We start from the raw sequence: 21,595 nt of genomic DNA on the forward strand, positions 1-21,595 counted from the left end.
TTTAATTTGACATGAACCAAGAGTTCACATTACCGTTTCCAGCCGCCAGAGGGCGCTCTATGCTGCTCCTGTAGTCTACACTGTAAACATAGATGTAACGCCCTCTCGTGGCTGGAGACAGTAATGTTTTCTCTTGGTTCTTAGTTCTAAACGAATGCGACTTATAATCCAGTGCGACTTGTATATGTTTTTTTCCTTTTCGTGACGTATTTTTGGACTAATGCGACTTATAGTCCGAAAAATACGGTAAATACTACAGTTGTACACAAGTAATACTAGAACAACACTGGTGCGTGCAAAAGTAAACCAAGACAGCAAATCCCAGTAGATAAGGTTTATTTTTTTCTAGAGTTATTTCGATCAGACAAAAAAAAAAATTGATAAATATTAAAACAAATTAAATATACACATTCATAGCACCTGACACAGTCCAACCGCAGACTGTTAAAACAGAAAATTATGATAACAGAGCTTTAAAACAATGTGTTTCACTTACACAGTCTTGTGTGGAAACCCCTCGAATCCTTAACACTGTAAACTGCACGTCTGCAACTACATCCTGATGACGTTTGTTCAATAATGTCCCACACAAATAAATACTGTACATACACAGGAGGTATTTCAGTGGGTCTGATATAGATGTCGTTATCTTTATTAACTACGCTTGAAGCTACTCTCTAACTGCAGTATTTCAAGTAGATGATATCTTAAAGCATATGTGGCCATGCTCTGGTCACAGGAAGTTCAGTGTTTTACAAGAACTGTGGGTATATCTCTGACCAGAGTGTCATATACCATGTGTAAACTGTCAAAAGCCCTTAGGTTCTCGTGGTAGTACTATATTACAGAACCAAGCCTTCCTACGCTTTGAGAGAGTGCATTAGTTAAAATCTATTTTGTTCTTGATAATGGCAGATCCTAGTGTGAGAATTGACCGAACTTTTAATCGCAAACACAGCACAAAAAACACACTCTTCAGTTTTGGTAGACACGGACACAGGACAATAACAGCTTAAACTGATGAATTCTGTGATACGACTTCTCAGATCATCGGTCAGATGTGTAATATTTAATTCAACACGCTGGAAGAGATTGTTATCAGTTAGGTACGGAGTACAAATCCTAAACCAACATCAAAAACACCACACTAACATCTTCAACCTGCTTTTTATCTTAAATAGAGTTTAATTTTAACTTCTTAAGTGGTTCAATAATCTGCGGTTTACAAGTATTTTAGAAATAATGTCCCAATGGCTGTGAACTGGGACTAATGTCTGGCTTTCATTTTAATCATTTACTCTTTTTTTTTTCACATGAACTCTTCAGTTTGATAGTTAATCATTCTCATAGCTTTAGCATTATTTAAATTAAATTAAATGTATGCATTTAGCAGACGCTTTTATCCAAAGCGACTTACAGTGCATATTCATTCTATCAATTTTTACATAACCAAAATCCTTTAATGCAGTCATAAAGTCGTCTAAGATGTCTATTTGTTGCTGTAGATGAAATGCTACTTTTAGACAAACCACAAAAAATAAGACTTTTACAATTTTTATTTAGTTTAAGAACTTGTGCGTTCCCCTGCAAATCAAAAGCTTTTTGGTAAATCAAGATACATTTTTTTGCTAAAATCTTTTTTTGTTTACATTTTTATTCAAGTGGTTATTGATAAGATTTATCAAAACATTTGCAAATGCAAATTTAATTTTAATTCAAATTTTAAATAAGGCAAAAATCCTTAAGTGTATTTATATTTTCTTTAAGGAAAAAAAAAATCATATGTTTTATAATTTTGAGAATTTGTTTCTTTTTTTCCTAAAGAGGCAACTGGTATGATTTTACATTCAGTGATATTTTCTGTGACATAAAAGTGAAACTAGCAATAATACACCAAAGGGATGTTTTCATTCAAAAGTAAATACTCCCTGGCTCTCATTCAAATCCGAGAGGCGGAAAACATAACTTGCTCAAACCCAAATAAAACGGACATTGCATGAAAGAGAATGCAATGGAAATAAATACTGTAAAACAAGTGTCACCCTGTTGTGTCATAAACAAAACAAACACACACACACACTCCAACACACAGCACTCTGAAATATAAATGTAAGTGACGTGACGAGGGAGGGAAGTGGCAGACATACTCTTTCAGTCCGTTATGTCACAGTTCCTCTAAACTGGAAGATCCAGAGAAGCATCCAGAGAACCGAACGGCTCCGACGGGCTTCTTGAACGACATGCTTTGTGTGGCGTCCCAACATGCTCAATCAAAGGCTTTCAAACCAAAGTGAGGCCACAACTACCAGAAATGAACAAGAACTGCAAACCAGGAAGAGAGAGATGATGTTAAAATACTTAAACACTAATTAGATATGTAATGATATGAACTAGTTTGAGTCAAAATGGAATCCTGTGGATTGATAATGCAATGCAAGTATTTTGTGCTGTGTTTGATTGGCTGAAGGGATGTGGTGAAACACACTGTTCAGGTTGAAGGCACTTCAGCTGCTCCCTCTGCTGGTCTGATCCAGCACAGGGTTGGTGTTTATCTCCTCCTCCTCTTCCTGTTCAGCCCAGCCGCCCAAGCGGCCAGAAGCGGGCGGCACCAAGGTGACTGTCTGTGCAGACTGTATCTGAGGACCTTCAGCTGAAAGAAAGAAAAGAAGCCTTCAGATCCTTTTGCATCATTTAACCATGACCAGGTACGCAAAATGAGACATTAACCAAAAGATTCAACGTTTGATGTCTGGGTCTGTCTGCAGCTAATTCTGAAGAAACACTCACTCATGTGAAGGTCCGACTGGTCAATAAATAATACCAAAAACTTTGTGGTTAAGAGTGATGGATTTTATTGCTCAAATATTTATTTCTTGTTTAAATTTAGCTTTTTTTTATGTAGAGAGAGGTATGCAAAGCGATGACGCAAAGATTTAACTTGACTGACTGGGACTGTCTGCAGTTTGTTCTGGTTTAGAAACACTCGCTCATGCAAAAGGCCGACTGAATAACTCGTAAAGCATCCAACCATAATCTGAAAAATAATTGATTAGTCGAATAACATCCGTGGTAAAACAATAGCACATTATAATAAGGGTAAAATCGTCAGTATTTGTTCATGCATTCTGTATCATGAACTAGCAATAAAAAAATGTTTTCACTTATATTAATTCCAAAACATTTTTACTTAAGCTAACACATGAACATGTCAAGTTGTATAGATTAACAAACTATAATATTAATATTGATCTTGAACTAGCTATGAAAAATATGTTTATTTATAAATTATTATATATATATATATATATATATATATATATATATATATATATAATTATGCCGTATATACACAAACACACACATATTAACATTTATGAATTATTGTTAATGAATTAACAATGAAAAATAATAGATTTATTTAGAAATATTTAATTTATATTTATATATTAATAAATCATACAATGTATACTGTACGTATACATATCATTTATATATTTCTTAAACTTGACATGTAAATTGATTAATAAATTCTGATACTTAATGCATTAACTAATGCCAACAAATGTAACCTTACTGTAAAGTGTTAAAATATGTCAAATTAAATTTCCATGAAATATTGCTAATTACTTTTTCATATGTTTTTAACATTTTTCATCATAATTTGACCTGTTGTTCATACACATTAAATATATTTTCTCACCAAATCTCTTATCAGTCTCGCTTTTAATAAATGCATTGTGCAGCACTGTGACTGTGTGGAATGTGGAAGATGATGCGGTGTGCTTTCAGGGGCGCCAAATGGCAATATTTCCATTCTAATTGATATATCTGATCCTTTTAGCATTGTTTTAAAGTTTTAGAGTACTTAACTTATGTCCATCACTATCTGATGCATCTGAAAGCCATTTTACATGCATCTCATACATGAGACGATTCGTTTAGACTCACCACAGTTGGTGCTCAAGTCCTTCATTGGCACACAGGTCTGAATTGGTCCAGATGGATGCTGGGTCTTTTGCTGATGTACCTGAGGGAATGACCAAAAACTATTGGAAAACTATACTGGATTATGAACGATTTCTTTTAGTATTTGAGTATATTGTGACCGGTCACCTCGTGCATGTATATAGCATGCAGGCTCATCTCGGTTGATGCGAACTCTGACGCCAGGGCCGAATGAGACTGGCTGAGCACTCTGGACTCACTTGCAGACATACTAATGAAAAGGTAACATCGATTACTTTAACCTTACACAGATCTGAATCGAAGAGTGCAGGCATTTAAACAGAAATGGCTTTGTTTTTTTCGAGTGTTTAATGGCTGTTACCTGTGGTCCACAGTGTGGTCGCTGCAGTACATGGTGCTGTCGTGGTGCAGTCGGGACGGCAGGAGAGTGTGTGAGCGAGAACGGCCGGCGTGGGGCTGCTGAGAAAACGAAAGGGACGCCAGGACACTAGCAGCAGCGGAAGCCGCACTGCTCGGAGGGATAAAGCGCCGATTCCTCCCAGGAAGTCCAGAGGCGGTCAGTACGGGGTGAGCCAACACACTGGCTAACAGGTTATCAGGCTGAAGCACAAAAATAATACAAAAACACATGCATCTCATTAAGAGAAGTGAAAAAAGTCTCTGTGCTCAGGATTATGATCCGTGAAATAACCAATCTGAGCAATGCAGAGGCATGAAATGAAATGTCAATATTTCTTGTCTTCTGGCAGGTTTTTTAATAGACTGAATGCCTTTTTTTCTTTCATTTTCCCTTCGCAATGGAGTGTTACTAAGTGTGTCCCTCTCAGTAAATAAAAGCTCTACTCTGGAGGAGTATCTCCACTGAACTACCACAACTATCCACTTCAAGATAAAAAATGTTTAGATAAACTTTTCACATGAAGGTTTAAAAAAAAAAAAAGATTCATTCAGATGAAGTTTGTAAAACAAAACTAAAGCTTGATTACTATTAATAAACACTTTATTAAGTCTGTTGGATGTACAGTATATTATAATAAAAATAAAATAATAACAATAATTATATGTTTTTTAATAATAATAATAATCACTTTATATTTACACTACCATTCTAAAACGTTTGGGGCCAGTAATTGTCTTTTTTTTTTTTAAAGAAATTACCACTTTTATTTTTTATTTCTATTCAGAAAGAAAAGAATACTTGTGTTTTATTTATCTTAAGAACATATTGATAATGTTATAAAATATTCATCTGAACTGAAGAATTCTTAAAAAACGTCTGAACGGTAGTGTACGTCTGTATATATCTTAATAAATATTTCAGTAAGTGTCCCTGGCATGATTTTGATGATTCATCACTGCACATTTACATAGCAATTTATTACATTTTCATATAGTTTATTAATAATAATACAATATATCATTTTTGCATAAAGAAAATTGATTTAAAACTAAAAATATTTTTTGCATTATTTATTTTATGATACTTTTCTCACCTAAATTAGTTACTGTTAGATAATAATAAAAATCACCAAAACCCCAATGGTAGAAACAGGTATTTATATATCAGGGTAATATTTATTGTTTTTAGCTTAATTATGAGTTACACTTTAAAAAATTATGAAGAAATCTTAATTATTTAAAAAAAGATATCAATGCAAAAAGATCTTGATGAAAAGATTAAGTCCTAAAAAAGTTACAATATAATTTGTGTGTGTGTGTGTGTGTGATTACAGCAGTTAAATGTGTTGTGAATGCAGTGTAAAAAAGTGAAATTGATTGGAACAGATAATAGAAGATCCTTATACAGTCAAGACAGTGGCATGTTTCATGATAAACATGATAAAGCGTGACTTACACCCGTGGCGGACTCATTGGACAGCAGCGAGGTACAGAGAGGAGCCTCGGACAGCAGCAGCTGAGGAGACGGTCCTGTCTGAGCGTCCTGATGCACCTTCTCCTTCAGGTGGCTGATGAACACTGAGCTCTCCTGTGGGGGCTCCCAGCGTGGGTTTTTAATGGTGAAATGCATCAGCGACAGCTCCGTCTTCCCATTCTCAGCCTGCTGGTACACTGAGGCCTCCGTCTGACCTTCAGACATCCACTGAGCGAGAGGGGAAAAACAAACCATGAAGCCTGTTAGGATACCAAGAAGCAGCTTTCACATAACAACACACTTTTATGATTTTACCCCCCAAAGGGCGCTGGATTACTGCGAGCTGAAGCATTAATAACATGCATGCATGCGCTCTTTGATACCTGTGGATTTCCATGGCGCCTGATGTCCATCTGGGCGAATGAGCAAATGTCTCCCACCCCTGCCACATCAACGGTGAAGTTACGGAAGAAGTCGATGATTTCTAAAGACTTGCTCCGCAGGGGGAAGATGAGGATGAAGGGGGTGATTATGGGACTCAGAAGCTCCTCCAATATAAAGACCTGCAGAAAAATAAGAGAAACTCGGTAAGTGGAACTCATAAAAACAGCAGCGCAGGTGTGAAACAGTGCTGGAAACAGATGCAGTGAAGACTAAAACCTACTCAACAGTTGTGCAAAACTCTGACAAACCTCTAGGCAACAGGTGCAGAGCGCTAAGGTGTAATTTCATACTTCAAATAACTCAGAATACTCAAAACTCTTAGAGTTACTCGTCATGTATGAGGAAAAAAAAATACGTCATGATGAGGAAAAAAAACAAATATAAGTCGCACCGGACTATGAGTCGCATTTATTTAGAACCAAGAACCGAGAGAAAACATTACCGTCTACAGACACGAGAGGGCGCTCTATGTCTTCAGTGTAGACTACAGGAGCACTGAGCAGCATAGAGCGCCCTCTCGCGGCTGGAGACGGTAATGTTTTCTCTCGGTTAATGTCAAATTAATTTTGATAAATAAGTCGCACCTGACTTTAAGTCGCAGGACCAGCCAAACTATGAAAAAAAGTGGGACTTATAGTCCGGAAAATACGGTATATAACTTCAATAGACTACAGACTAAAAGAAGTCAAATCCAGACTATTGTAACCTTATTGTTATTTAAATAAATTACTCTAATTTATGTTTCTGCCTGTAGGAATGCACTAATTAAGGGGTTTCCAAACTTCAAAATATTGTCACATACAAACAAAAGGATTTTTTTTTTTTTTAAATAAATGATTAGCTGTTTGTTGGTACTAAAGCCTAATTTAAAACATTTAAAACATATTCCACTCAAATTTATTTGTATAGCACTTTTCATATTGAATATAATTCCAAGACAACTACAAATTCATGAAATAGTGCCATACAACTAGTAAGCAAACTAAAAGTGACAACAGTAAGAAAAACAATGCAAATAAAAACAACTCTTGAAAATATATACTTTGCTATGAAAGGGAGATTTTTTATTATTATTATTTATTATGCTGTAATAAAAATACTATATGCAATTTTTACCTACAAAACAAATTCTCACCAAGCCAATATTTATTTGATCAAAAATATGATAAAACTGTATAATAAAGTCTAATATTATAACGATTTAAAATAACCGTTTTCCATTTGTCAGCATCATTCCTCCAGTCTTCAGTGTCACATGATTACAATAATAATCTGCCTATATCATGCAGTTCTTACGGTTTTATATTGGTAAAGCTGTGCCATCTCGTCGCGGGTCTCGCTCTTGTTGGCGTTGCCCTTCCAGTGGTCGGGCATGTAGTGGATGTGGGCCAGGACGCACTGAAGCAGCTGTTCAGGACACCACACCATATGTTCATCTGGAATAAACGACCTGTAAGACAGTCAGACGCATTACTGAAGCCAGGGGCTGAGAGCGGGCCATTCACTGTACAGCTCAGAATTATAATGCTTGGGTGTAACAAGGTCAACGGAGCACATGAAACAGCACTTATTCTTTGACCTGACGTTAGAGCTGCGGAGAGTAATCGTCTTTTAGACCAATATGTTTTGTGTCACATGAGTTTACAGCACAAATCATTTCCCATATTAGCCCTGTCCCAAAACAAAGAGAGCTGCCTCGATGTCTATTTTGACTGATTTTGAAACTCTACACAGGCAGCAGCAATTAAGAACGGAACAAAATATATTTTAGAACATTTCTTAATGGTAAAACTAAAACTGCTAAATTGTTAAACATAACTAAAAAAAAAAAAAAAAAAATTGAAACACAAAACAAAGATTAAAAATGTTGCTGGCAAGTAACTAAAATAAAATAAGTTTAAGCATTAAATTGACTAATATTTTTAATGTTTTTGAAAGAAGTTTCTTCTGCTCATCAAGCCTGCATTTATTTGATCAAAAATACAGAAAAAAAAATGTAATATTGTGGTATTTTATTACAATTTAAAATAATTGTTTTTAAATTTATTATACTTTAAATGATCATTTATTTCTGTGATGCAAAGCTGAATTTTTAGGATCATGATTTATGATGATTCATTATCAAAGTTGCAAACAGTTCTGCTGCTTAATATTTTTTCAGAACATGTGATATTTTTTAGGATACTTTGATGAATAAAAAGTAAAAAAAAAAAAAAAAGCTGTTTTTAAAATATAAATATTTTGTAATAACAATATACACTACTGGTCACTAATTTGGGGTCAGTAATTTTTTTCTTTCTTTTTTTTTTTTAATAAAATCAATACTTTTATTCAGCAAGGATGTGTTAAATTGATAAAAAGTGATAGTAAAGAAAATATATCATTAGAATATATATTATTAGAATTTTCCTTTTTTCTTTTTGAATAAATGCAGTTATTTTTAACCTTTTATTCATCAAATATATTAGACAGCAGAACTGTTTCCAACACTCATAATAAATCAGAATATTAGAATGATTTCTAAATGATCGTGTGACTGATGTTACATGTGACACTGAAGGCTGGAGGAATGATGCTGAAAATTCAGCTTTGCATCACAGGAATATTATATTCAAATAGAAAACTATTATTTTAAGTTGTAATAATTTTTCACAATATTACTGTTTTTTCTGTATTTTTGATCAAATAAAGGACGCCTTGATGAGCAGAAGAAACTTTAAAAATAGTAATGTTTCCAAACTTTTGGTCTGTACTGTAAATATATATAATAATGCATTTTCTTGAGATGGTTTTTGTCCTTATAATGAATAAATGTTAAAGTCTTGACATACCTGCTGATGGTGATGACCACACCAAGTACGGTGATGGCCGTCAGGATGTGTTGCACGGTCAGCACGTCTTCATCGTACACCGTCAGAGCGATGAGCACGGCGAGAACCGAGCCGGAGAAGAAAGCCACGTTCTTGGCCAGCACCGCCAACAGAGGAGAAACGAAAGAATTCATGTATTTCGCGGCAGTTTTGTACCCACGTCCCAGCCGGCCTTGCAGCTCGTGATCCAGCTCGTTAAAGTGGCGCAGGTAGAGACGGCCGTACAGCGACCAGCGCCGGGCTCCCAAACTTCCCGGCTCACGCTTGATGACTTCAGCGTAGCTAAAGAAGGCGTACAGCACCTGCCACACCAGCACGAATGGACACAGCAGCAGATTGACCAGACCCGTCAACAGGATGACACGGCTGAGCTGCTTGGCCAGCTCCTGCCGGTTTGCCGCCCGCTTGTATTTGGGATCCAGACTCCATTTGTTCTGGAAGAGCGACAGAGGTCCCCAGAACAGAATGAGCTCAAAGTTGTATTTCAGGCCCTGCGTGAGGAAGATCATGTCACCCAAGAAGGGCACACGCAGTCTGACGGGCAGCAGGGACTTGTTGATCATGGCCACTGTGTAGTTTTTAAAGCGCAGGATGCGGTGGTAGATGTCTAGTTCAGAAAGATCACGCTTCTGGACACACATGGGCTGCTCGCGCTGCAGGCGGATCAAACGGCCTTGAACTTCTTGCCACGTGAAGTTGCAAAGTTCATCCTAAAATTCATAAAAAAAATAAAAATCAATACATATTATAATACTAATATAAATATTTTATAATTACATTTTAATGCATATATACATATAATTTGCTTATAAATAATATTACATATAAAGTAAATATTTATATTAGTTGATTGATTTGTTTAATATATATAATCAAATAAATATTTATATTAGTTGATGTTGATTTGTTTAACTAATATTAATATTTTATTTATTTACATTTTAAATAATAAATATTTACCATTTATATTTAAGCGTGATGAATGAAGGTGATTAACAGTGTTCTTATTTATTAAAATAAATAATTTTTTAAATATGAAAAATACATTTTCAACAACCTCATTGCTGCAAAAGAAAAACTGGTTAAACTACAGTATTCTTAAATGAGCAGTTTCAGATTAAACCGCATTTTTTTTCAGAATTGCATGAATATTGTACATGCCTTTTTGTGACTTCATTAACTGACAGACAACATTTGACTTTTAAAGCTTTGTCCCACTGTCTGACCATTTCAAATGATCTATCAAAGGAAAGAAAAGTGTGACAAAGAACTATGAAAAGCCAGACACCGCATGTTAAATATGCACTTCAAACTATAATCCTGTTGGTGGACATCTCTCACCATCTGTATGTTCAGTGCTTTTTTATAAAACTGTCGGATCTCCCAGTAGCTGATGACATTGCAGATCACCTTCACGAGCCGATAGACCCAGAATATGGCTGCCATTATCAAGAGGAAGATGATCCAGCTGTTTCCTTGAATCCTGATAGGGAGATGAAGATCATCACTGTGATGGGATTGCTCAAAGTTCATGACATTAGAAGAATAAAGTCACTTATCAATAACTCAGCCTCGAATGTAACAAAACTGATGCTAAATACTAAAGTCATACGCAATATGTGATTTAGTGAGAGAAAAGCCGTCTATAATGTAACAAAGGATTTATATTACCGCTCTTTTGTTTCCACAAAAATATGAAGCAGCACAAGCATTTATAACACTGACACTAATAATAAAAAAATGTTACTTGAGAACCAAATCAGCATTTGGAAAATAATATGGCTGGGCAAATGAGAATGTTTACCAAGTCTTAATTACTGTATGACAGCACAAGATGTTCCTTGAATGAGTCTCACTGAAGTGAGTCAGCTATGATATTAATATGTTTGTGTTGCATATCCGTATCTGTCAGCAACACATCTCGATCAGGTTTCTCTGTGTCGAAACATTAGGAGTCCATGAAAAGGTCTACAAAGTAAAACTCTGAGAATCAAGCATAATAGTTATTCAATGTCAAATGGAGCAAAACATCACGTGGTCTATTTAAATCCCACGAGCACTACGTAACGCACAGTTTCAGTATCATCGACGGCCACAGAAATAGAATGGCAGGGTCTGAGGGGCTTGATTACAGCTCGCTTATTTTGGAGCCACTGTCTGAGAAGTAGGAAACAAATCAGGTGAAGCTGAACAGAGTTCCAGTGTGATGCGATGTATGACATGCGAGAGAACAGCATTCTCACCCAGTGCTTTAGGGCATGTTTGCTTTCTGGCTACTATGGAAATTGAGCTTGAAAAACCAAGAAAATGGCAATAAGAACTTTGAAGCTTTGAAAACTGAACACAAAATATGTGCATTAAGATCCAAACCTGAAGTGAAATAAACCTTGAGTGGTGCATTACAATAAAAGTTCACATGCAATATCAAAATATTTTATTTGTAATATCAGAAAACTGTCTATCAAAAAAGTTTTGTAAAAATATACCTATTTGATATTTTCTAAGACATTATATTTTTAAAAATATATATTGCACAAGTGTCAAAACCTGGTTTACACCCTGAACTTTGCCTGCTTCAGTGAGAGAAAAAAAAAAACTTTTTTTCTAAACTAGGATTTTAAGCATTATTACAATATATTTGAAATAGGTCAAATTTTACTTTAATATTATTTGTATAGTAATTAAGTATTTTGAATTAGCTTTTTTTATATTTAGCATTAAATTAAATTTTAAATTAGCATTTTTATATTTTGAGTTTTTATTTTAATAAGTGACTTGAGTATTTTTTTTTATTTAGTTTTAGTAATTTGTATACTTCAACTTAATCTTATTTTACTTCAGTTAGTTGCCAATGCAATTTTTTTTAACAATAATTTAAGTTAAAATGTTTTATCTAATACTTGTATCTCATTTAGTTTAATTATTTTGTTATGTCATTTTATTGTTTTAATGATTTATTATTTTATTTGTATATCTCGATTTAGCTTATTTAAGTTATTTTAAGCCGGTTTATTTATTTTATTACTTTAACTTAACCTTATTTTACTTACTTTTTAAGTTTTACATCTAATGAAAAACTAGCTAATGATACAAACACTGAATTGGTCAAGGATGTAAGCAGTTGTTTAAATAAATACAAATTTAAAGTTACTTGCTTTGCAAATTGCTAAAAGTAAAGCTGACCTCTCAGTGCACTGCTCGGTGGGTAAAATCGCGTCAGGAAGGGTGACCTTGTTCCTGTCCAGAGGACCGAGGCTCTGACCCGTGTGGTTGACCACTCGGTTGGCGAAGAGAACATCATATTCCACACAGTTGAAGAGAAAGGTTGTAAACGTGACCACAAACAGGAATTGCCTGAATATGGGAATGCAAAAACAGACAGGATTAGTTCTTACTAATAAGTATGCAATCCTACTTTAAAGAATTAACGCTTCAGTCAAATATAAACATAACTTACACAAGTTCAAAAAACTCTGATAACACCATACAGGTGAATCCATTCCTCTGATGGAAATGATAGATGTGAGCATGTTAAAGACTCTTGCATTCCAACGATAGCTGTTTTAAAGAAGTACAGCAGTGTTCTGCCATTAATGTTACATGCCAGAGCGTAACATAATATTAATACCTAATCATGAATGGAGACGGTGTTTTCAAGAACATGAGAAATAATACCAATCTGGGAGTTTATAGCTATTGCACAAATCCTGACTTAAGGGTGAAAAAAGGCAGGAATTTTCCCATTCCGCCTATGAAATAACACTGCATGTTGTTTTAATATTTTATAATTAAAGGATATTCTTGTGAAGAAATTGTCGAGATTCTTGATATGATGCCACGGGTCTGCAATGTAACAAAGACATTGTTATGAAGTTAAATGATAAAGAAAGAATGTATATATATATATATATATATATATATATAATATATTTGTTTGACATGTGTAATGTGTAATGTACTGTAAAAGTGAACAGTACTTACCTCTTCTGCCGTCTGGCACATGGATGAGTAATTCTTCCTCTCCTGGAGGAGAGTCTTCATCATAATCTTCTATTCGCTGATACTCCTGGTACGTTTCAAAACCAGCCATCGTGTTTCACATTCTACCTCTCTATGATGTTCACCATAAGTCCTGAATAACAGATTTAACATTAATGTGATGTGACAGCATACTAGAAACAAGAGTCATACACTGATGCAAAACCAGCTCAAACTGACCAAGTTCCCTGTAAGTTATTTACAAGACTATTATTGTCTCTTTTTTGACAAAAATCACAATCACATGGTTAGTTTCAAAACAGATAAGTCAAGGACAGACTCGAGTGCATCATTACAAAGACACAAGTTTTCTTCACAGATGGATATGGCGTACAAATGTATCAATTATTATTAATTATATTTAATCATTTTATGCGGTGTCTGCAAACGGGACGGTTGAGCATCACACATCAACCTCGTGCTGACAAAACTGCTCGGTATTTGCTTGTACTGATTTCTTTATTGAAAACATTTCTATTAAAAGAACACTGAAAGGAAATAAATACTTAAATCGCTAAATTGGTCTCACCGTCCGAGCAGAGATGATCCTCGCCTTCGCTCTTCACAACAAAAACAGATATGACAACAAACATAGCATGTCGTCACTTTGGTTTATAGTCGCGTCACTTCCGGGGAAACTTTTATTCTGAAATTTAATGTAAATTGCTATATTCATTATATGAATGCATTATGCAACATTTATTTTACTTGTGTATTATGTACTTTTGCTGGAAAAAAAATCCCAAAAGGTGTTTGCACTATTGTTATTATTTTTTTATGTATTTGAATATGCATATTTTGCAATTAATTCGTTTATTTTTGTAAATAAAACAAGAAATTTTCCAAGAACTTTTCAATTAATCTCTATTTTCGATCCTTGTTGGTTATATTTAAGTTATGTTTCAATTTAACCTGCAAAATAGGTAAATCTTCTTTGACCAACGGACTAATATATATATGTTTATTTTTTAAATATTATATATATATATATATATATATATATATATATATATATATATATATATATATATATATATATATATATATATATATTTATATATATTCATGTATATATACGTTACCATTATTTATGCGGGGAAAAAAGTGAACGTATTTTTACCTTTACGCCTCGATGACGTACAGGGTTAGCGTGGTCACGCCGGAGATGGGATTGCGTAAACATGGCGGCCTACATGTAAATCCTTGAATTCATTTTACTTCATAAACTGTCTTAGTTTCTTATTCCTGCCGTCATTTCAAAACAATACAACAGCATGTTTCATTTTGCACGCTGCAGTCGACTGACACGCGGCAATGTCACGTCAGATCGACTGTTGAACTCCCAGAAAACAAGAGGTTTCACGATCCACCACCTTTATAGGTACACGAGATTTATCTTTGTTTATTATATTAGATAGAAACTATTGTCAAAACACAGTAATCATTTTTATATAATTTGTCTTTTAATTTCAATTAATTTTGCATAATAACACAACTGATCGTATATGTAATCAAACAGCCATTACATGTGGAAATAGGTAATTTAAGCATGCAGAAGGTAATTTATAACATTTTATATGGCTTTAACTAAGGAATAAATATTGTACGATAGTCATGTTATGCTCTTTGTGAAAAAGAAGCACATTTCATCACACTTTATGTTGTATAATGCAACACTGTCTTTTTCCATTATCTTTTATATTTAAGGCGTGGCCAGCATACAGTACCATGGAGCGGTTCACAAATACCATCCACACAGATCACCTTTAACACTCCTGCTCGCATATTGAGACAAGCTCAAAAAGTGTTCCGTCTAGCATCCAGAAAGCAGCCTAGGCCACCAAACATCCCTCTGAGATTCATATTAGGACCTGCTGCTTTGACAGTGACTGCACGCTTGCTTCATACCGGAGCTCACTGTGAAGCAGATGTGAACAACAACGTCCCGGTGAGAGAGAGCATTCCTGAATTCAGCTGGGCCATCCTTTGGGAGTTCGTTCGGCCCCAACTTCTTGCTCTTATAGGAGCCATTATCGTAAGTAAACAAGTAAATTGTGTTTTTTGGCCATATTATGAATAGCTTTGGTATATTGTGCTGTGATATCTCTGTCGTGTCCTGTTTCAGCTTGCGTTTGGAGCAGCAGCCCTTAATATTCAGATTCCTCTGATGTTGGGGGACCTGGTGAATGTTGTCGCTCGCCACATGAGAGAACAAGCAGGGCATTACATAAGAGACATTAAAGCACCTGCAGTAAAGCTGCTCGGACTCTATGGTTTACAGGTACGTTAAGTCACACAGTCAAGCTCTATAAGCAATATTTGCATTTCTATTGCAAATAAACTTCTATTTGTTTTATTAAACTTTCTATTCATTAAAGAATCCAGAAAAAAAGTGTAACAGTGTCCACAAAAATGCTTTTTAAGAAGCAAATCAGCATATGTTCCTGTGGCTCAGTGGTAAAGCATTGTGTTAGTAGTGCAGAAGGTTGTGGGTTCAATTCCCAGGGAACACACATACTGGTAAAAAAAAAAAAAAAATGTAAAGCCTGAATGCATGTGAATTCGGTTTGGATAAAAGCATCTGCTAAATGCATAAATGTTAACATTATATTGATTTCTGAAGGATCATGTGACACTGAACACTGGAGTAATGATGCTGATGAAAAAAAAATCAAAATTTTTTAATTGTAATAATATTACACAATATTAAATGATAGTATTTTGTTTATATTTATCTCCCAGGGTCTGTTGACCAGTGGCTACATCATTCTTCTGTCTAGAGTTGGAGAGAGAGTGGCAGCTGACATGAGGACAGCTCTCTTTACCTCTTTGCTTCGGTTTGTAATACAGTTTTTGTTTTAGATGTTTAAAGTGCTGAAACACTTGGGGTATTAGACAGAAATCTTTCTAATCATCTTGTCTAAATGTCATGTTGCAGACAAGATGTTGCATTTTTTGATGCAAACAAGACCGGGCAGCTGGTTAATCGGCTGACATCAGACATCCAGGAGTTCAAATCTTCCTTCAAGTTGGTTATTTCTCAGGTAGGAGGTTTTAGATGAGAACAAGTATGTTTTAAAAACCCTAGCAAGAACATATGGACGTACCACATGCATTTGATTATGTGATGTGTTACAGGGTTTACGCAGTGCCACACAGACGGTGGGGTGTTTTGTGTCGCTGTACGTCATCTCTCCCAAACTCACGGGTCTCACTGTGGTCGTCCTGCCATGTCTGGTGGGGGCTGGTGCTCTGATCGGTTCTTTTCTCCGTAAACTATCGCGCAAAGCACAGGAACAGGTAACGGCACCCTGGAGGAGAAGAACAGATTGTTGTTTTGTTGCTCTTTTTTGCTAACTCCCCAATTTTCTTCTTTTAGGTTGCTAAAGCTACAGGAGTGGCTGACGAGGCTCTTGGTAACGTGCGGACAGTGAGAGCTTTTGCCATGGAGGATCGAGAACTAGAGTATGATTACAGATTCTTGACTTTTTTCCACATTTTGTGTGGAAAAAGTTTTAAATCTGAAAGTGTGCCGTGTATAAAGTTATTGTCTCTCAAAAGTAAGAGTCGACTCTGAAGCCGTTTCATGTTGACGTAATCGTGAAACATTAGCATGTTACCCACCCACTCATTGGTTGAATCAAAACACAGATTCATTCCTTGCCACTAGGTGCCGCTTTTGGAGCAGTAAAATAGCGGTTTCCTGGTAACGCAGTACACAAAGCAGCACTGCGCTCACAAACACTGTTTTATCAGGCATTTCAGGCACGATGACATTAAAATGAGAACAAACGAACCAATCACCACAGATTAGTGTCATGCAAAGGAGGGGTTTGGAAAAAATAATTTGTTGAGCGAATCGTTTGGGAGTCATTGATCAAGTAAGGTTAAAAATAAATGCATATAATAAGACAACGAAAGTGTTTTTTTTTACCTTGCATGCATGTCAACCTGTTGTTGGGGAATACTATGAACCTTTCATAACCTATAATAGGGGCACTATAATGTATTATAATTGACCAAGCTACTTGAACTACCAAAATCTGCTTATTACCTTAAAATCCACTGATAATCGTATAAAGAATCATCATGAGTTCAACTACACAAAGACAAAACGCCATCAGGTTAACACACAACACTAAAATAATGAAATAAACATGAACAACAGAAAATGTAGCAAAAATACTGTAATGTACATTACTTATAATAAAAAAATATAATCATATGTGATGTCACACGGTGACTTCTGGGAATGTAATTTTACTGTTTTTCTCCTTGAATTCGAAGGTTCATAAATTATAAAATACGATAATTGTTTTTGCTTGCAAAAACCATTAATTTGACTGTATTTTATAATAAACATAGAGTACATTTAAATTGTTTACTATAGCATTGTGCAGTTTTTCCTGAACAAATGCCAAACATTTTTACAGAGTATGGTCTTTTTTTGTCCAACATTGAAGTGCTAACGCTGATATTTTCAGGATAACAAAACTAATCATGACATGTGTAATCAAAGCTTTTTATTATTGAACAAAACCTAACAGTTGTGATATTCACCTTCTTTCACAGGATGTATGCAGCTGAAGTCCAGAAGTCAGCTGCGATGAATGAGACGCTGGGCACAGGAATAGCCATATTTCAGGGCCTGTCTAACGTTGTCCTGAACTGTGAGTAACAATGCACTTTCCCTGATTCACAACCAATGACCACATCATGAACTAAAGCTGTTCAATATTTCCCTTCTTCAACAGGCATTGTTCTAGGCACTATTTATGCTGGTGGGTCTTTGATGGCTCGTAATGACATGTCGCCAGGTGACCTAATGTCATTTTTGGTCGCCTCTCAAACAGTTCAGAGGTGGGAGTGTGCAAAGAGTCTTAATATACATATTAAGTATATTTTATCCCACACATAATTTAGAAGGAACTAACACTGAGCTGAACCAGTCTCTATTATATCAAATGTAAAATAATCGCTTCTCTCTCTCTCTCTCTATAGATCTCTTGCTAGCATTTCAATTCTCTTTGGACAGGTGAGGAGACGTTTCTGTGTCTTCATATATAGTGTGTTATCTATATATACATACATTGATGTGTGGTTTGTGTCAGATGGTTCGAGGTATGAGTGCAGGGGCACGTGTGTTTGAGTACTTGGCTCTAGAGCCCACCGTTCCTCTCACCGGAGGGGGTCGTATCCCTCTCAAGTCTCTGACGGGAAGAGTTGAATTCATGAACATCAATTTCAGGTTGGTCTCGTGTTTGTGCTCATGCAAACACGGCAAGGCTTGAATTTAATCGAAAGAGTTTTATTCTCTGTTATTTGATGTTTTCTTCAATGTTTCTCAGTTACCCAACAAGACCTGGAAACCAGATCCTTAAGAACTTCAATCTGACTCTACCTCCCTATAAAACCGTCGCTATTGTTGGCGAGTCAGGCGGAGGTCAAGTATCTATCTATTTGTCTGTCTGTCTGTCTCTCTGTCTGTCTATTGTCTGTCTGTCTCTCTGTCAAGGTCAAGTTGCTTTATTGGCATGACATTTGAGTTACAGTATTGCCAAAGCAATAAAAAAAATGTCTGTCTGTCTGTATATTGTCTGTCTGTTGTCCGTCTCTGTCTGTCTCTGTCTGTTGTCTGTCTCTCTGTCTGTCTGTTGTCTGTCACTCTGTCTGTCTGTCTGTTGTCTGTCTGTCTGTCTGTTATCTGTCTGTCTGTTATCTGTCTGTCCGTCTCTCTGTCACTCTGTCTGTCTGACTTTCTGTCTGTCTATTGTCTGTCTGCATGTTGTCTGTCTCTCTGTCTGTATGTCTTACTGTTGTCTGTCTGTCTAACTGTCTGTTGTCTGTCTGTCTGTCTGTCTGTCTGTTGTCTGTCTGTCTGTTTGTCTGTCTGTTGTCTGTCTCTCTCTGTCTGTCTGTCTGTTGTCTGTCTCTCTGTCAAATTTTCTAATTCAAATGAGCTTTATTGGCTTGACTTGCACAGTATTGCCAAAGCATTGTACATTACATGAATAATTACATGTTGACTCTCTGTCTGTCTATCTGTCTGTATGTCTTTCTGTTGTCTGTGTCTGTCTGTCACTCTGTCTGTTGTCTGTCTGTCTGTCTGTCTGTCTGTTAGTCTGTATGTTTTTCTGTCTGTCTGTTGTCTGTCTCTCTGTCTGTCTGTCTGTCTCTCTGTCTGTCTGTCTGTCTCTCTTTCTGTCTGTCTGTCTGTCTCTCTTTCTGTCTGTCTGTCTGTTAGTCTGTATGTCTGTTGTCTGTCTGTCTGTCTCTTTGTCTGTTGTCTGTCTGTCTGTCTGTCTCTCTGTCTGTCTGTTGTCTGTCACTCTGTCTGTCTGTCTGTCTGTTGTCTGTCTGTCACTCTGTCTGTCTGTCTCTTTCTCTCTGTCTGTCACTCTGTATGTCTTTCTGTTGTCTGTCTGTCTGTCACTCTGTCTGTCTGTCTGTTGTCTGTCTGTCTTTTGTCTGTCTTTCTGTCTGTCTGTTGTCTGTCACTCTGTCTCTCTGTCTGTCTGACTTTCTGTCCGTCTGTCTGTCACAACATAAAAGATAACAACCATGCATTGTTATTATCAATAACGTATTAGTAATTTTTTTCCCTCTGTGTTCAGGCAAATCCACAGTGGCTGCGTTATTGGAGCGGTTTTATGAGCCCAGCAGTGGTGTGGTGATGTTGGATGGGCTGGACATCAGAACACTGGACCCATCCTGGTTAAGAGGTCATGTCATTGGGTTCATTAGTCAGGTACATTTTATTCTCTCTCACTATTCACATTTCAGCTTCCTCTTATGTTATATGTGTGTGAAATGGAATATAAATCTTACAGTTCTGTTTTGTCATTCATACAGGAACCTGTTCTTTTTGGTACCTCTGTGATGGAGAATATCAGGTTTGGAAAGCCCAGTGCAACAGACCCTGAGGTCATGGCTGCGGCCAAACAAGCCAATGCTCATAATTTCATCACAGGATTCCCAGATGGGTACAACACTGTGGTTGGTAAGCACTGTTACATAAAATCAGAAAAAAATAAAAATAAAATGTGACCCTGGAGCACAAAAGCAGTCTTAAGTCGCTGGGGTATATTTGTAGCAGTAACCAAAAAAAACATTGTATGGGTCAAGATCATCGATTTTTCAAAATATGATCAAAATCATTAGGATATTAAGTAAAAATCATGTTCCATGAAGGTATTTTGTACATCTCCTACCATCAATATATCAAAACTTAATTTTTTATTAGTAATATGCATTGCTAAGAATTCATTTGGACAGCTTCAAAGTTGATTTTTTTGCACGCTCAGATTCCACATTTTCAAATAGTTGTATCTCGGCCAAATATTGTCCGATCCTAATAAACAATACATCGATGGAAAGCTTATTTATTCAACTTTTCAGATTGACATAAGACTGGTTTTGTGGTCCAGGGTCATTCATTTAAAAAAAAAAAAATTTGTAAAAATGTCTTCAGGTGAACGTGGAGTGACCCTGTCCGGGGGCCAAAAGCAGCGAATCGCGATTGCTCGAGCCCTGATCAAAAACCCCAGCGTCCTGATCCTGGATGAGGCCACCAGTGCGTTAGACGCCGAGTCTGAGCGTGTGGTTCAGGAGGCGTTGGACAGAGCCACGACGGGACGCACCGTTCTGATTATCGCTCACCGTCTCAGCACCATACAGGGAGCCGATCTCATCTGCGTCATGAGCAATGGACGTATCGTTGAGGTTAGGAAGGACTTTACAAATGTAACTGCAGACTTAATATGTGTGGACACTGTGATGATGTTTAATGCTATTATTTATGTTTTCAAAGGCTGGAACACACTTGGATTTACTGAGCAAAGGAGGACTGTATGCAGAACTCATAAAGAGACAACGATCTGATGGTCACAAATAAATAACTGTATTACTGTGCATATTCCACTAAACAAAGACAATTTCATTTGGAGCTCTGGCGTAGATATACGTTTTAGTGAATATTCTCTGTTTTGAGTTGTATATATCATAAAATAGAAAAATGTCAGTGTTGTGTAATGATTATAAAACTGTTTTTAAATGCTGTTTAATTTAGAAACTCTTGACTGAAAGTATTCAAATCTTTTTCGGTTTTAAAGGAAAGAGGTAAATAAAGCAAGCTGTACATTTTATTTTTTTAATATTATTGTATATCAATACCATTGCCTTCCTTGAAAATTGAGGTAATAAAATATACCTCATTTATTGTTGGTTGGTTTATACTTCATATAAATAAATGTGTAATTAATTATATAATTAAACTATCTCAATATCATTGTGTTTTCATTTATTTAAATGTTTTGGATTGTGTTAGATTTTATTTATTATTAAGGTAAGCCAACTTTTTTCAATTACTGTTTAATTTACAAACTCTAGACTAAAATGTTTATTA

At 35.9% G+C, this 21,595-nt stretch overlaps 2 protein-coding genes across 2 annotated transcripts; one reads left to right on the top strand and one right to left on the bottom strand.

Moving 5' to 3' along the window:
• Positions 1–319: 319 nt before the first annotated feature.
• LOC113092840 (autophagy-related protein 9A-like) lies at positions 320–13,812 on the bottom strand. The gene is made up of 15 exons (XM_026258607.1): positions 13,721–13,812; positions 13,135–13,285; positions 12,953–12,996; positions 12,611–12,675; positions 12,337–12,507; positions 10,495–10,636; positions 9,115–9,863; positions 7,580–7,733; positions 6,223–6,402; positions 5,822–6,067; positions 4,328–4,566; positions 4,114–4,216; positions 3,949–4,027; positions 2,486–2,650; positions 320–2,322 (listed from the first exon to the last, which is right to left on the bottom strand). The coding sequence occupies exons 2-14, from the start codon at positions 13,241–13,243 to the stop codon at positions 2,505–2,507; spliced, it is 2,427 nt and encodes an 808-aa protein (XP_026114392.1). The 5' UTR covers positions 13,244–13,285; positions 13,721–13,812; the 3' UTR covers positions 320–2,322; positions 2,486–2,504.
• A 518-nt stretch (positions 13,813–14,330) lies between these two features.
• Positions 14,331–21,456, top strand: abcb8 (ATP-binding cassette, sub-family B (MDR/TAP), member 8). The gene is made up of 16 exons (XM_026258528.1): positions 14,331–14,572; positions 14,899–15,226; positions 15,317–15,472; positions 15,934–16,028; positions 16,130–16,235; positions 16,330–16,491; positions 16,571–16,656; positions 17,764–17,861; positions 17,946–18,051; positions 18,193–18,226; positions 18,303–18,439; positions 18,540–18,634; positions 19,806–19,939; positions 20,044–20,191; positions 20,663–20,913; positions 21,002–21,456. The coding sequence occupies exons 1-16, from the start codon at positions 14,466–14,468 to the stop codon at positions 21,083–21,085; spliced, it is 2,127 nt and encodes a 708-aa protein (XP_026114313.1). The 5' UTR covers positions 14,331–14,465; the 3' UTR covers positions 21,086–21,456.
• Positions 21,457–21,595: the final 139 nt, after the last annotated feature.

Source organism: Carassius auratus, unplaced genomic scaffold (assembly GCF_003368295.1).
Source record: "Carassius auratus strain Wakin unplaced genomic scaffold, ASM336829v1 scaf_tig00214714_1_2670353, whole genome shotgun sequence".
NCBI classification, from domain to species: Eukaryota; Metazoa; Chordata; class Actinopteri; order Cypriniformes; family Cyprinidae; genus Carassius; species Carassius auratus.

Excerpts from the sequence above, each read along its gene's own strand:
- abcb8 (XM_026258528.1), top strand. The coding sequence starts at position 14,466 with ATGTTTCATTTTGCACGCTGCAGTCGACTGACACGCGGCAATGTCACG. Across the intron at positions 16,236-16,329 it reads TCAAGTTGGTTATTTCTCAG|GGTTTACGCAGTGCCACACA; the intron begins GTAGGAGGTTTT and ends GATGTGTTACAG. Across the intron at positions 16,492-16,570 it reads CGCGCAAAGCACAGGAACAG|GTTGCTAAAGCTACAGGAGT; the intron begins GTAACGGCACCC and ends TTCTTCTTTTAG.
- LOC113092840 (XM_026258607.1), bottom strand. The coding sequence starts at position 13,243 with ATGGCTGGTTTTGAAACGTACCAGGAGTATCAGCGAATAGAAGATTAT. Across the intron at positions 12,508-12,610 it reads TCAGAGTTTTTTGAACTTGT|GCAATTCCTGTTTGTGGTCA; the intron begins GTAAGTTATGTT and ends TCCCATATTCAG. Across the intron at positions 6,068-6,222 it reads GGCGCCATGGAAATCCACAG|TGGATGTCTGAAGGTCAGAC; the intron begins GTATCAAAGAGC and ends CCTCTCGCTCAG.